This window comes from Sciurus vulgaris (assembly GCF_902686455.1).
Source record: "Sciurus vulgaris genome assembly, chromosome: 19".
NCBI classification, from domain to species: Eukaryota; Metazoa; Chordata; class Mammalia; order Rodentia; family Sciuridae; genus Sciurus; species Sciurus vulgaris.
The window spans coordinates 6422165-6435988 of record NC_136480.1 but is presented as its reverse complement, the minus strand read 5'-3'; the positions used below and the strand labels follow the sequence as shown (position 1 = coordinate 6435988).

The following is a 13824-nucleotide window of genomic DNA, read 5'->3' as shown; positions in this document are numbered from 1 at the left end:
CAAATGGGATACATGTTGTTTCTGTTTGTACATGGAGTAACAGCATACCATTTGCATATTCATAAATTTACATAGAGTAATGATGTTTGATTCATTCCATTATTTTTTCCTTTCCCCCCACCCCTCCCATCCCTCTTTTCCCTCTATACAGTCCCTCCTTCCTCCATTCTTGCCCCCCTCCCACCCCCCATTAAGTGTCAAAGACTATTTTCTGCATGAAGCCCCTTCCTTTGAATCTTTTTTGTTGGTACGAGGGATTGAATCCAAGGGCACTGAACAACTGAGCCACATCCTCAGCCCTTTTTATTTTTAATTTAGAGACAGGGTCTCACTAAGGTGCTGAGGACCTCGCTAAGTTGCTGAGGCTGGCTTTGAACTTGTGATCCTTCTGCTTCAGTCTCTCAAGCTGCTGGGATTATAGGCATGTGTCACTGTATCCGGCTGAAGTCCTTGATTTTCAAATACCATTATTTTGCCTGTCAATAAGAAAGCAGGCAAATGCTATCAGTTCAATTGATGTATCATCAATTATCATATATATATTCCAAACTCAGAGATGCTAAAATGTGAAAAAATGTGTGCCTTAAACCGTACACACGGTGGCACACGTCTGTCATCCCAACAATGTGGGTGGCTGAGGCAGGAGGATTGCAAGTTTAAGACAGCCCTGCAGCTCAGCAAATTAGCAAGACCCTGTCTGAAAAAATAGAAAGGGCTCAGTGGTTAAGCACCCCTGTGTTCAGTCCCTGGGACCAAAAGAAAAGAAGGTCTTCGCCTGGATGAATCGTTCTTGGTGAAGGTGTCTGATTCACACCTTCCCCCTGGATGGTAGTTTCTTTGAGGGCGGGGGAGGGGGGTGCGGCTCTGAGCTGCTCACCCTCTATCTGCTGTTGCCTAGCAACAGAGGCACTCAGTAAATATCAGAGTGGACTTCCTAGCCTTCATACCTTCTCCCAGGGTGTGTGGCCTTTACGGTGGCATTGGAAGGGTTAGCGCCCTTTACAGTTGACTCTGAATCATTTCTGGAGTGTGGTTCCTGGATCAGAGGAAAGTGGGACATAGAGCCGACAGCAGAGGGCTGTTGACGGCGTGGGCTGCCAGGGTGTGGTGGTTGAATGGAATTTGCAGCCAAATGCAATTCTTAGCCGTTATTTTTCTCCCCGATGCACACGCAGTGTTTTCCTAATGGAAACACAGTTGGCTTTCCTGGCCATTAGCAGACCTCCTCGTCTTGGTTGCTAATTGTCTTTTTGTCTTGTCTCTGATTTAGTGTCTATGACCTTGCATTTAAGCCCGATGGAACGCAACTGATCCTGGCTGCAGGAAACAGATTACTGGTAGGATTTTGTCTGGGCTTCCTTTTTAAGTGTTTTCCCCACCCTCTTAGAAGTCCTCTGAAATTGGACCCTCCTCCTATTTTTGGAGATAAAAAAAGGCAAGGATGGAAAAATGAGTCGTGGCTTGTTAATAGGGAAGGAAATGTGCTATTCAAAACAGGTAAGTGAACTAGGATCAGACAGGAACTTGTGAACCGTGCTTCCTCACGAGTTACTCCTCTGTCCCTTTTTGCTTTGAGACGCCCACGAAAGAGGTGAAGACCATTCATCAAAATGCTTTTGAAACGGGGCGGGTGTCAGTTCCTATTTTGTCCCCTGGAAAAATTCAAGCAACAGGACTGAAGGTACTCCCTCCACGAGGCACCAGATAGCCTGACCCCAACTTTTCGGCAGTGGCCCACCTAAGCAGTTCCATATGGCGGCCGTCCTATTTTTCATATTTTCAAAGGACATACGCTCCCTCTGGAGCCTATCCCAGTATAGAAAAGTAATCTTCAGAGAATTCGCTCTGTTTGACCTGAAAACCTCTGTGATCTCCCTTCCTGCTACGTCAGCCCACTTCCCCTGCTCTGTGGTCTCCAGATAGGCGGGCTGGCTGATGTCCGTTCTCTGCGTGGTAACGGCATGATCTGTAAACCGTGGGCACGTTGTTCTGCAGGCTGCTTCTCGCCAGGGTAAACAATCCAGAGCCTTGGAGCTCTCCCTTACGGATCAGCTTCTCCAGTACGCCGACCGTTTTGGACAGTGTTGCTCTGATCTTCATGGTGTGTTTTTATATCTCTCCATCGCATATATGCTATAACATATCCAAAATCCATATCACCGCTGGGCTTGGTGACACTCCCTCCTGCTGGCAAAGCCAGGGTTCAGGGCTATGGCTTTTAAACTCTCAGTAACAAATAGGAAACCTCTCTCTATGGTGCTGGTATTACAGGGCCGAGTTAGCACTAAAATTTAACCTTGTTGGAAGCCGGCTGTTTATCCGCGTTGGCTTTATGTAGAAGGGCCTGCCCTCGTGTCATTATCCAGGTTCGCCTCAGAATGAGGGAAGTTTGTGGAGAATTTCCATGGAGTGGATCACTGTGTCCCCGGTCGCACAGAGCATAGCCTCAGGACCCCACTTCCTGGTTACCCGTGGCTACGTCGTATTCTTCCTGGTTTCGCAGCGTGGTTTTTATTTCATATGCGTTTAGCATGTTGACAGATGTTTTACTACAAACACAAATGTCACAGCAGCAACCCTGCAGGAGTTCTGAATAATAGGTACCACCGAGGTGACGGGCACTTCTGTGTCTTTTCCCCACAAGGTCTATGACACCTCCGATGGCACCCTGGTTCAGCCCCTCAAGGGACACAAAGACACCGTGTACTGTGTGGCCTACGCAAAGGATGGTAAGCGGCTGCTCCGGGTCCCGCTCTCTGAAATGGCCTCAGAGCTGCCATTTTTCTCTGTGGTCACTGTTTATTTTTAAAATGCGGCTTGCAGATCAGAAGGCAGTGCAGCTGTGTGCAGTTGCGTTCCCCATGTGATGCAGCAAGTGTGTCTTGCAGGCCATACAGGCTGGAGGCACTGTCCAAGGTGCTCGAGGGCTCGAACCACCTCAGAACAAGCCAGACAAAATGGCCTGTGGGGCCTCTGTCCTGGGGGGCGGGGACAGGACATGAGGGAAGACACACAATGAACATAGTGAATTAAGGGAAAATTAAGCAGTGCCATTACGTAGGCACTAAGTGTATGGAAGAAGAAGAGGCGGGATGAGGGGGACCCCCAGAGGCAGAGGGGCAGGGTGCCTGAGTGAGTCGGGTGGTGAGGGAGAGCTCATTTAGACGGGGAAGATGAGTGAAGATGAGGCCCAAGATTCTAGGCATCTGGAGGAGAGAGGCCTTGCAGAGGGAAGAGCCCCTGCAAGTGTGTGTACCCTGAACGGGGACAGCCAGCGGGAAGAGTGGGGGATGCCGGGAGCGAGGTAGCTGTGGTGGGGTACCTGGATCCCGTGGGCAGCTCAAGGGCTTCGGCTTGGATCTTGGTGAAAATGGAGATACACTGAGAGGTTCCGAGCAGACCGGGTCCTGATCCAACTTACGTTCTAAAAGCCTCCCTCCAGCTGCTGTGTTGGAAATAACCTGCAGAGATGAGGCCCAGGACAGGGAGACCGTGAGAAAACGTCTCCCAGGCCAGGGGCGACAGTGGCTCAGGCCCTTCTGGAGGCCAAGGAAGTAGTGGGAAGTAATCAGGTTTTTTTTTTCCTTGTGCTGGGGCTCAAACCTCAGACTTGCATGCCAGGCAAGTGCTCTGGCCTTGAGCACATCCCCAGCCCAATGTGAAAAGTAACCAGATTCTGAATATATTTTGAGGGTGAAGCCAATAGGATTGCGTGACAAATTGGATATGGGATGTAAAGAAAGGGGAGGCAGGATGACTCCATGATTTTTCTGTTTAGTTGTTTTGTTTTTGGTACTGGGGATTGAACCCAGAGGTGCTTAACCACAGAGCCATATCCCCAGCCCTTTTTATATTTTATTTAGAGACAGGGTCTTGCTGAGTTGCTTAGGGTCTCACTAAGCTGCTGAGACGGCCTCCAACTTGCAATCCTCCTGCCTCAGCCTCCTGAGCCACTGAGATGACAGGCTACAACTAGTTTTTTTTTTGGTGGGGGATACTGGGGATTGAACCCAGGGGTACTTGATCACCGAGCCACGTCCCTAGTTCTTTTTACATTTTATTTGGAGACAGGGTCTCACTAAGTTGCTTAGGGCCTTACTAGGTTGCTGAGTCTGGCCTTGGACTTGTGATCTTCCTATCTCAGCCTCCAGAGCCTCTGGGATTACAGGCACAAGTCATTGCCCCTGGCTACTCCAGGGTATGTGCATGTTGTTGGCCCTCAGTCACCTGAGTGGGGCATGCTGGTGAGGGCAGGTTTGGAGCCAAGCGTGCTGACTCCAGAGTGTGGTCTCCCTGTACTGTGCACAGGAGAGGGCAGGTCGCCCAGTGGCACCGTGTGTGCTTGGTGTGCACAGGGCCCTGGTTTGATCCCTTGCACCAAAAAAAAAAAAAAAAAAAAAAAAAAGAGAGAGAAGAGGGTAACAGTTACCTTAAAAAACTAGTTTTCTAAGAAATGCTCTCTGGGAAATGCTGATTTAATATGAATGTGACAATTTTCTTTTTAAAAAACTTTTAGGCAAGCGCTTTGCCTCTGGATCAGCTGATAAAAGCGTTATTATCTGGACATCAAAACTGGAAGGCATTCTGAAGTACACGTAAGTGACCCACCATTTAAGTATGCAGTATTATTAGTTTGACTCATTATTGTAGCAAAAATCCTTAGAAAAGATGTAAAGGTGACCTTTTTTTTTTTTTAATCTGCAATGAACTTGAAACGACCTTGGTGTGAATGGGCAGTGAAGTCATACTCACGAGCGTGGCCAGCTGGGCCGGGTGTTTACATATAACATGTTCACTTAATCCATCATCACAGATGCCACCTCAGCCCCAGCCTGTCCTCTTCCAGTGCCCCACCTCAGGGAATGGCTTCTCATCCCCCCAGCGCCACAAGCCAGAAACTTGGGGCCAGTGTGCTCCTGCCCCATTGCCTTGCTCAGTAGCCCCTTCTTAGCCTGCAGGTCTAAGGCTCAGGTGGCACTGCCCCGGCAAACTCTTTTCTGCTCGTCTAGACTCAGGCAGGTCTCCCTGGTGGCATTTTATGCCGATGTAGTTTTATGATGTCACCTGTCAGCCTATGAGCTCCAGGAGGGCACAGACTCTAGTTTTGCTCACTCTTGTCTTTCTGGTGCCTAGTACAGTGCCTGGTCCACAATAAGTACCCAAGCAATTTTCTTTTTTTAATCGTGGTACCATCTTTTTTTTTCCTGCTATTGAGAATTGAACCCAGGGGCGCTTACACTGAGCCACATCCCCAGCTCCCTCCTTTTTTTTTTTAAATATATTTTTTAGTTGTTGATGGACCTTTATTTTCTTTATTTATATGCGGTGCTGAGAATCAAATCCAGTGCCTCACACAGGCTAGGCAAGCGCTCTACCACTGAGCCACAGACCCAGCTCCCCTTTTTTGTATGTTATTTAGAGATAGGGTCTCGCTGAGTTGCTTAGGGCCTCTCTAAGTTGCTGAGGCTGGCTTTGAACTCGCAATCCTCCTGCCTCAACCTCCTGAGCTGCTGAGATGACAGGTGTGCATCACTGTGCCCAGGAAAGTGTACCCTCTTCACCCTGTGTGTGGCGTACAGCTGGGCGGCGTGTGCAGCGCATTCACCTTGTTACACAACCAATCTCCAAAAGTCTTTTCTTGTTGGAAAACTTGAACTCTATACCTTTGCCCTTCCCTTGGCCTCAGAAGGCACCTTTCTACTTTTTGTGTCTGTGAATTTGGCTAGACGGGTACCCTGGGTGAGTGGGGTCGCACAGGATTTGTCCTGTTATAATTGAGTTATTTCACTTAGTGTAATGTCCTCAAGCTTCATCTATGTGGTAGCACGTGTCAGAATTTCCTTCCTTTTTAAGGATGAGTAACATGCTGTTCTGTGTGTGCGCATGTGCTCGTGCACCATTTTATTTTGTTTTGTCCATCTGTTGGCGGACACTTGGATCGCATCCAGCTCTTGGCTCTTGTGAACGATCTTGTTCTCGACATGGGTGCACAAATGGACAATTTTCAGATGAGAACCTGAGCTGAGGGTGGAAGTCCAGTGTCACGCAGAAGGAACAAGTCTGGGGCTGAGATGCCTTGTGTGGTACGGGGCGCCCTCCATTTTCCTGGTCCTCTCAGGCCTTGCCACGTTGCCAGACCTTGGTCGGCAAGATCTTCATTGCTTCTCTGTCCTGTGCTTGCAGGCCACCACAGAATGCTAAGAGGGACAGTCACAAGTGAATCCCTTCCTTCGTTTTCCTGCCCCCAGGCTGGTGCTTTATGTCCTCATTTCATCAACCCAGTAGTCCTGGGGGAGGCAGTGAGAGGCGTTCTGAGAAGGGGCACCAGTCCCTGTGCTGTTGGTGGATCACTTGCAGCAGAGCTTGCGACATGCGGTCCGAGGCTTCGGGCTCGTGGTTCCCATCCTTCGTGGTCACCCCTGAGGCGTCTGTGGCTTGCTGCATATCAACCTCCAGCTGTTTCCTTTCCAGGCACAATGATTCTGTGCAGTGCGTCTCCTACAACCCCATCACGCACCAGCTGGCGTCTTGCTCCTCCAACGACTTTGGTAGGTTCTGATTTCCAGTGTCTTGTCCTGGAATAACTGAGACTCTGAGCCCCACGTGCTGAAATCCGTGACCGTGACTGACCGTCGGTACCACTTCTCCGACTTGGGCAGCGGGGCGGCGGGGAGGCTGGCAGTTATTGTTTAAGTTGTGTCAAAACCAAGGCCGTGGATGAGGACGACCTTGAGCCTGGTGAGACTTCAGATATAGCGAGAAAGGCCCCAGGCAAGGGCCTGCTGAAGGCACAGCACGACTTGCTGTGGCCGCCCTGGCAGGGACAGTCCAGCCGACCCTCCTTTGTGCTCACCTTGTGGGTGGGAAGCTCTTCACTGTGTCAAGGGTGGTGTGTCGTCGTGACTGTCCGCGTGACTGTGCTTCCTGAGGGGCTGAAGGCCCTGGGGACATCAGGCGGGGACTGGGTGGCAGTGGCACAGAGGAGGTGTCAGTGATAGGTGCAAGGAGGGAGGGGGCCTGTAGTTAAAGGTCGATTCTGGGTTTCCGCTCCTCAGCGTCTCTGTGCTCTGAGATAGTGGGACAGCGGAACAGCCAGGGGACAGGGAGCCAGAGGCCCAATCCCGCTCAGCATTTCAGGGCCTTTATCCTAAAGGAACACGTGACCCACCCTGTCTGTCCCACTGATACAGTTCTGAGGTTCAAAAGAGAGTGTGGCTGAGCACTTGTGTAAATAAGCAGGGGAGGGACTCATTTGAATAGTGAAGCCTGTTCTTCCTGTGAGGCACTGACTGGTCTCTGGGCTTACTTTGAGCGATTAAAAAGGTAAACTAGAATCCCTCTCCTCAAGCTTGTGGTCTTGGAGGAAGGTAGAATTTGTGAAAAAAAAAAAAAAAAAAAAAAATCTTATTAGTAAAAATTTGCTGAATGCTTGCTACGTGCCAGGCACTGCCTGCAGGTTAAGGGCGAATTCCAGGTTGGGCTGTGTGACGATCCCCAAGGCCGGGTTTTATTCTCATTCCCATTCTGCTGATGAAAAAGAACTGGGGCTTAGGGTGGGTCTGTGGTCACTGGTGGGTCTGTGGTCACTGGAGGTTCTGTGGTCACTGGAGGTCACTCAGGGGTAAGTGGAGGAGCCAGGGCGTGGACCAGGATAATGGACTCATCTAGAACCTGCTCTGGTGAGCGCTTGAGGGCAGGTTCCCTCCAGCTGGAGGCCCCACACAGGCTCAGTGGAGCAGCTATAACCTGCACAGGTGGGAGTGTCACGGGGGGCATCCTGGACTAGGGGGAAGCGGGTAAAAATAACATGTTGAGCTTTGCACCTGGCTGCGTAGCATACACACATCTGGGCACTCGATTTCCCTTCTGATCACGCTTCACGGCTCAGGCCGGGAGTAGAATTTGCATATGTTGTCTGAAGATGGCCCTGTTGTGGGGCACTGAGCCAGGGCATTTGAGGCCAGAGGCGAGCAAGCCCAAGGTACTGAGGGTCCCAGGAATGAGGCCTCGTGCTATGGCAGAGGCCTGGGAGAGAAAACGGGATTCTCAGCGTCAATCATCACTTTATTTACCTATTTTTTGCAGTGCTGGGGATTGAACCCAGGGACACTCCACCACAGAGCTACCTCTCCAGCTCTTTATTTTTATATCAAGTCAGGGTCTTGATAAGTTGCCCAGGTTGACCTGACTTGTGATCCTCCTGCCTTGGGCCACCAGCAGCTGGAATGACAGGCGTGTGCCCCTCACCAGCATTCATCACTGAAATGCTAAGCTGTGCTCCGGTGGCAGTGTCCTAGTTTGTTCCTTTGAGACTTCAGTCACAGACAAATTGGCTAGAACTTCACTAATGCATCTTCTTTTTTTCTTTTGAAATAATTATAGATTCTCAGTAAGTTGCAAAGATAGTATCGGGTGGTCTCACGCATGCTTCATCCCATTTCTCCAGTGGACACATCTTATGTAACTTTTGTACCAAAACCAGGAAACTGGGACAGGCATGATGTGTATATATAGCTCTGTCTTTGTTTGTGGGGTGGGCTACTGTGAATTGAACCCAGGGTCCCTTTACCACCCAGCTTCACCCCTCGTCCTTCCTATTTTCTATTTGGAGACCAGGTCTCGCCAAGCTGCTGAGAGTCTCGCTAAGGTGCCCAAGCTGGACTTGAACTTGTGATCCTCTTGCCTCAGCCCCCTGGGTTGCTGAGATTATAGACCACCTTGCCCAGCTAGCTCTGTCATTTTTATCACATTTTGATTCCCATCACTGTGACACAGAACGATTCCATCACCACACAGATATCCCATGTCACCGACTCCCCCTCCTTACCTCCTGTTGCTCCCAAGCTGTAGCCACGCATCTATTCCCAGTTCTATAATTTTGCATTCATGAATGTTACATAAGTGGAATCATGTGGGCCTGGGGTTGTGGCTCAGTGGTAGAGCACTTGCCTAGCACATGTGAGGCCCTGGATTCGATCCTCAGCACCATGTAAAAATAACCAAAATAAAGGTATTGTGTCCATCTACAAGTAAAAGAAAAAAAAAAAAACTTTTAAGAAATAAATGGAATCATGTGGTCTCTGACCTTTTGAGGTTGGCTTTTTTCACTCGGCATAAAACGCTGGAGAGCCTCTCAATTGTCTTGTGGGCCAACAGTTTATTCCTTTTCATTGCTGGGTAGTGTTCTGACCAATGGGCCTTTTCTCCTACCACGCATCACAGGGCTGTGGTCTCCTGAACAGAAGTCTGTCTCCAAGCACAAATCAAGCAACAGGGTCACCTGCTGCAGGTACGTCAAGGGCGACTGGAAGATAAGACTATGTCCCTTCGTCTCTCAAATCAAGACACGGGGTCGGTTTGTAGGGTGCTCTTGGTGGGGAGGCGATGGAAACGGGGAGCAGAAGGTGGGGGTCTGTGCAGGAATGTAGGCATGAGCTGAGGTCTGTTTGAAGAGCTGTGGGGACTCAGGAAGAGATGCCATTGCCTTCACATGTCACCGCCGATCCCAGAAACAAGTGGGAGCTGCAGCCTGGTCCTTGGATTTTCTATGGGGAATAAGCAGGAATGGCGGGACAAGGGCCCAGCCGCTGCACCTCCTCATGCCGGATTTCAAACCAAGGCACCCTCCTCCCTGGGCTTACCTTCTGTGTGTTCCTGTCGATTGTGTCCACAGCTGGACAAATGATGGTCAGTACCTGGCTCTGGGGATGTTCAACGGCGTCATCAGCATCCGGAACAAAAACGGCGAGGAGAAAGTGAAGATCCAGCGGCCAGGAGGCTCCCTCTCCCCAGTTTGGTCTATTTGCTGGAACCCTTCAAGGTACCCTCACAGCTGCCCCCTTCCAGGACAGACAGCACTAGGAAGGACGCTTTCTCAGCAGGCTGAGTGCATTGTCTTCCTGACCTCCATAGAGCGAAGGTCTTCTTAGCCCAGTTGACTGAGTGGTTTGGAACTGATTCCATTTAACTAGAATTTTCAAAGCACCTGGCTTGAGTTTGGGAAAGGATCCCAGAGAAGAAGCTAAGCAGATGAGCGACGCAGACCAGCCCAGAGTATGTGTGCGTGTTTGTGTGTGTGTGTACACACGCATGCCCGAGTGTGTGCCTGGTGTGTGAGCAACCCAGGAAGGCCACTTCCTTATGAGCTGCTTGCTGAGATCGGTGCTGTGGCTGTTTTTCTCTTTTCCCTTTTGCCATTCTTCTCTCCAACTTTGGGCAGAGTATGTGCCCACCTGTTGATTAATAGCCTTTTCATGAGCCTAGGTTTTTTTTCCATCTAAATGTGTCCCTAAAACCTAGAGGTCTGCAGACATTGGCATCTGCCTTATCAAACCTTACCCACACTTCCTCTCCATGCCGATGTGACGTGGAGGGTGGACTAATAGCTGTAGAGGCTCTTGGTATAATCCCAGAATGTTGTTAAACCACCAAGACCCCCAGAGTCCTTGAAGGTAAATTAAAGAACTTGATTGTTTAGCAGCTGAGTGTCATTTTACAGGTGGGCACCTGCTGATTCAGGAGGCGCTTGAATTCTGTTGCCTTTGTACACAGCTTACTCTGCCTCTTCCTGAATGGTCTTGTCCAGCCCGCGCTGTACGAGGCGTGTCTAATGCCGTCAGAGGCCATTAGCCTACCCCAGAGTGCCTGCTGTTTGATTTTGTGGCCACAGATGACTTTGTGGCTTCCACCTCGCATTTTTAATTCATGAGCAACAGGATGCCCAGGGTACCTGGTGGCTGTCCTTTTCCGGGTAGGGTCCAGGGGCTCCTTGACAGGTTGGGGAATGATGGCTTTAGTGTAGTCCTGGGCCGCGTGACTGTGAACAACCACTTACTGTCTGCAGCCGGTGGGAGAATTTCTGGATGAACAAAGAGGACGAGGACCCTGAGGATGTCATTGTCAGCAGATATTTTCAGGAAATTCCTTCCACTCTGAAGTCAACAGTGTACAGTAGTCAGGGTAGTGAGGCAGAGGAGGAGGAGCCAGAGGAAGAGGACAACAGACACAGGGACGCCAAGCCGTGAGTGTGTCCCAAGAAGCGACAACCCTCCTTGGAAGGGCCCAGGCCTCGGGCAGTCCAGCCCGGGCGATGCTGCGGTTGCGCTCCTCGGCCGAGGGAGCAGAGCAGAGGCCAGGGGGAGTGTTTTGGGCAAGCTTCACCAGCAAGGGGAACACACAGAGAACTTGTATGTGAGTTGTAACGTGATCCTTTAAGAAACTAGGAAATATAGAAAAATGCAGAGCAGAGATTTCAACCTTTCGGTAAAACCCCATGCCTTGAAGAAACCTCCATTAGCATTTTAGTGAATTTCCCTTTAGTCTTTATGTGTTCATATAATTAGCTAAGTCATATCCTGCTTCTCATTTTTCAGTTAACATCATAGAAGGAACACTTTCTAATGACATTAAAAATCCTTTGAGCCTGGTAGGTTGGCGCCTGCCTGTATTCTCAGTGGCTCGGGAGGCTGAGGCAGGAGGATTGCGAGTTTGAGGCCAGCTTCAGCAACTTAGTTAGGACCTAAGCAACTTAGTGAGACCCCATCTCCAAGTAAAAAATAAAAAGGGCTAGGGACATGGCTCAGTGGCTAAGCACCCCTGGGTTCAGACTTCAGTACTGGAAAAAAGAATCCTTTGAAAAATATCATTTTTAATATCTGCATAGTATTCCTGTGTGGATGTCTCATAATTTGTTTAATACTTCTTCCATTACTGGACACATTTCTTGGCCTGTTTCCACACTGTACCTCACCTTGCATTGGCTAAGACACCCATCAGAGAGGAAGCCCTTAACTTCCCGAAGTCCTCACCCTTAACTTCCCGAAGTCCTCACCCACCAATCCTGGCAGTCTGGCATTTTTTTCTTCTGGTCCATGGGGATTCCCTGTGGGGAAAGCAGGGGCAGCAGAGTAGCGGGCAGCCAGATGTTCTGCTTGGGCAGTGCTGGTCTAGATTGCGACTTGCCACACTGCATCTGACGTGCTTGAGGTTCTTCGAAAGAATCCCAGGATCAAGGAACAAAGAGAGGAGCGAGGGTGGGCGTCAGGTCGCCATCCGTGCCTCAGCCCGAGCAGCCCCTTTTATAGTTGAAGTTGAGGGTGTGTTTCGGTAAGGAGTCCCACTGCCCTGGGAAGTGTCAGGGAAAGTTTGAAAAGTACCCACTCACAGGGACAGAGCCCAGCCCGCAGCCATATGGGACCTTCCCCGAAGGGGTCCCCGTGGGTTGGGCTCCTGGGTTGTGTTTGAATTTCAGTGCTGGCCACACCGAGTTCACCTGCAAATCCCTTCCTGCTAACACCCCTCTCCACTTCTCTTTTTTTCCCTTTTGTTCTGAATTAGTACCCATGACGTTTTCCACTCTGTCACTTTTGGCTGGATTTTTTCAAACAAGGCCTGCAGATCTCATAACACTGCCAGGTGACTGTCAGGCCCAGAAAAGCTGGAATTAGTACAGGTGGTAATTTTAGCTGGATTAAGACCCACCCAGCCTTTAAGACTGTGAACTCCTCTCTCTCGAATTGGATTCCCAGGCAGCCCACTCCCTAGCTCAGCTGAGGCTGGCCCTGCAGCCCCAGTCCCCCAGCACTGATCTCCAAAGAGCTCAGTTGCAAAACAGTTCTTGGTCTCAGAAAGTCCCTTTATAATTAGATCCTAAGCCAGATATGGTGGTGCACACCTGTAATCCTAGCAATTATGGAGGCCAAGGCAGGAGGATCGCAAATTGAAGGCCCGCCTGAGCAACAGAGTTGAGACCCTGTCGCAAAAAAGAAGAAATACAATCCAGTAAGAAGCCATTGCATCTGTGTAAGGTGCAAGAGAACCTGGTTTTAGGTATTAATTTTCTCTCTTCAGGAAGTGCAAGTCAGTTTTGCCTCTGTTTATTAAAAATCAGGTAGTCTGTGCCTTCTCATGGCCAAAGATGGCCAGCTCTCTCCCCCTATTTTATAGCACATATGAGAAAAGTGCTCTTGGATCTGTGACCTTGCTCTTTCTTAGTGTTGCTCCCCGAGACGCTCTTCTGCTGCTGTGGCAGTGCCCCAGCCCCGTCGCAGTGACAGCAGACCCCAGGAGGGCCGACCGGCTGATGAATGGACTGAGCCCTATCACGACCGTGGGCCTCAGTGAAACCTGACAGCCTGGCCAGGGCTTTCCTCTTCCTGTTGTTTGCTAAGCTCTCAGGGCTGCGCTCGTCAGCAGTCCATGGCCCCTCATAACCTCTTTTGTCTTCTGTTGATTAGAGAGGAACATAATGACATCCTGGCTGTAGCTGACTGGGGACAGAAACTTTCCTTCTACCAACTGAGTGGAAAACAGGTATGTAGGTCTCTGCAAACCCAGTCATTGGCACGCCCATTCTAGTATATTTGCACTTTCTGTGATTGCATTATCATTAATTATGCATGACTGTCATTAGCTTCTGCTTATTAAGCACCACTGTGATACCAGGTGTTATACTTAGTGCTTTGCTGACCTTATCTCGCTTAATTCTTATCCAACTCCTTTTTTCTGTTGTTGTTGCATGCAATTTCTTTTTAATTTGTTCTTTTTAGTTGCACATGACAGTAGAATGTATTTTGCCTGCTATTCATACATAGAGTATAACTTATTCTATTTAGGATCCCACTCTTGTGGTTGTACATGATGTGGAGTTACCCCGATTGTGTATACACACACAGGCTAGGGAAGTAATGACCGATTAATTCTACTTTCTTTCCTATTCCCCTCCCGCCTCCTTTCCCTTTGTTTCCCTTTGTCTTATCCAATGGATTTTTATTCTCCCCTCCCTACCCTCCCTTGTTTTGGGTTAGCATGCACAAATCAGAGAGA

The 13824-nt window shown here is 49.6% G+C and overlaps 1 protein-coding gene and 1 long non-coding RNA gene across 8 annotated transcripts in view; one reads left to right on the top strand and one right to left on the bottom strand.

Annotated features, from left to right (window-relative positions):
• IFT122 (intraflagellar transport 122) overlaps positions 1–13824 on the top strand; it is a 62203-nt gene that overhangs the window by 6636 nt on the left and 41743 nt on the right. For 4 of the 7 annotated variants that reach the window (XM_079122098.1, XM_079122097.1, XM_079122100.1 and 1 more), the window contains exons 2-9: positions 1271–1337; positions 2645–2729; positions 4517–4595; positions 6472–6548; positions 9223–9289; positions 9674–9820; positions 10844–11020; positions 13236–13311. In XM_079122098.1, coding sequence (XP_078978224.1) covers positions 1271–1337; positions 2645–2729; positions 4517–4595; positions 6472–6548; positions 9223–9289; positions 9674–9820; positions 10844–11020; positions 13236–13311 — 775 coding nt within the window. The remainder of the gene's footprint in view (positions 1–1270; positions 1338–2644; positions 2730–4516; positions 4596–6471; positions 6549–9222; positions 9290–9673; positions 9821–10843; positions 11021–13235; positions 13312–13824) is intronic. The other 3 variants (XM_079122103.1, XM_079122102.1, XM_079122101.1) reach the window with 1 other exon arrangement.
• LOC306650255 overlaps positions 1–13824 on the bottom strand; it is a 44398-nt gene that overhangs the window by 17265 nt on the left and 13309 nt on the right. The window lies entirely within an intron of this gene.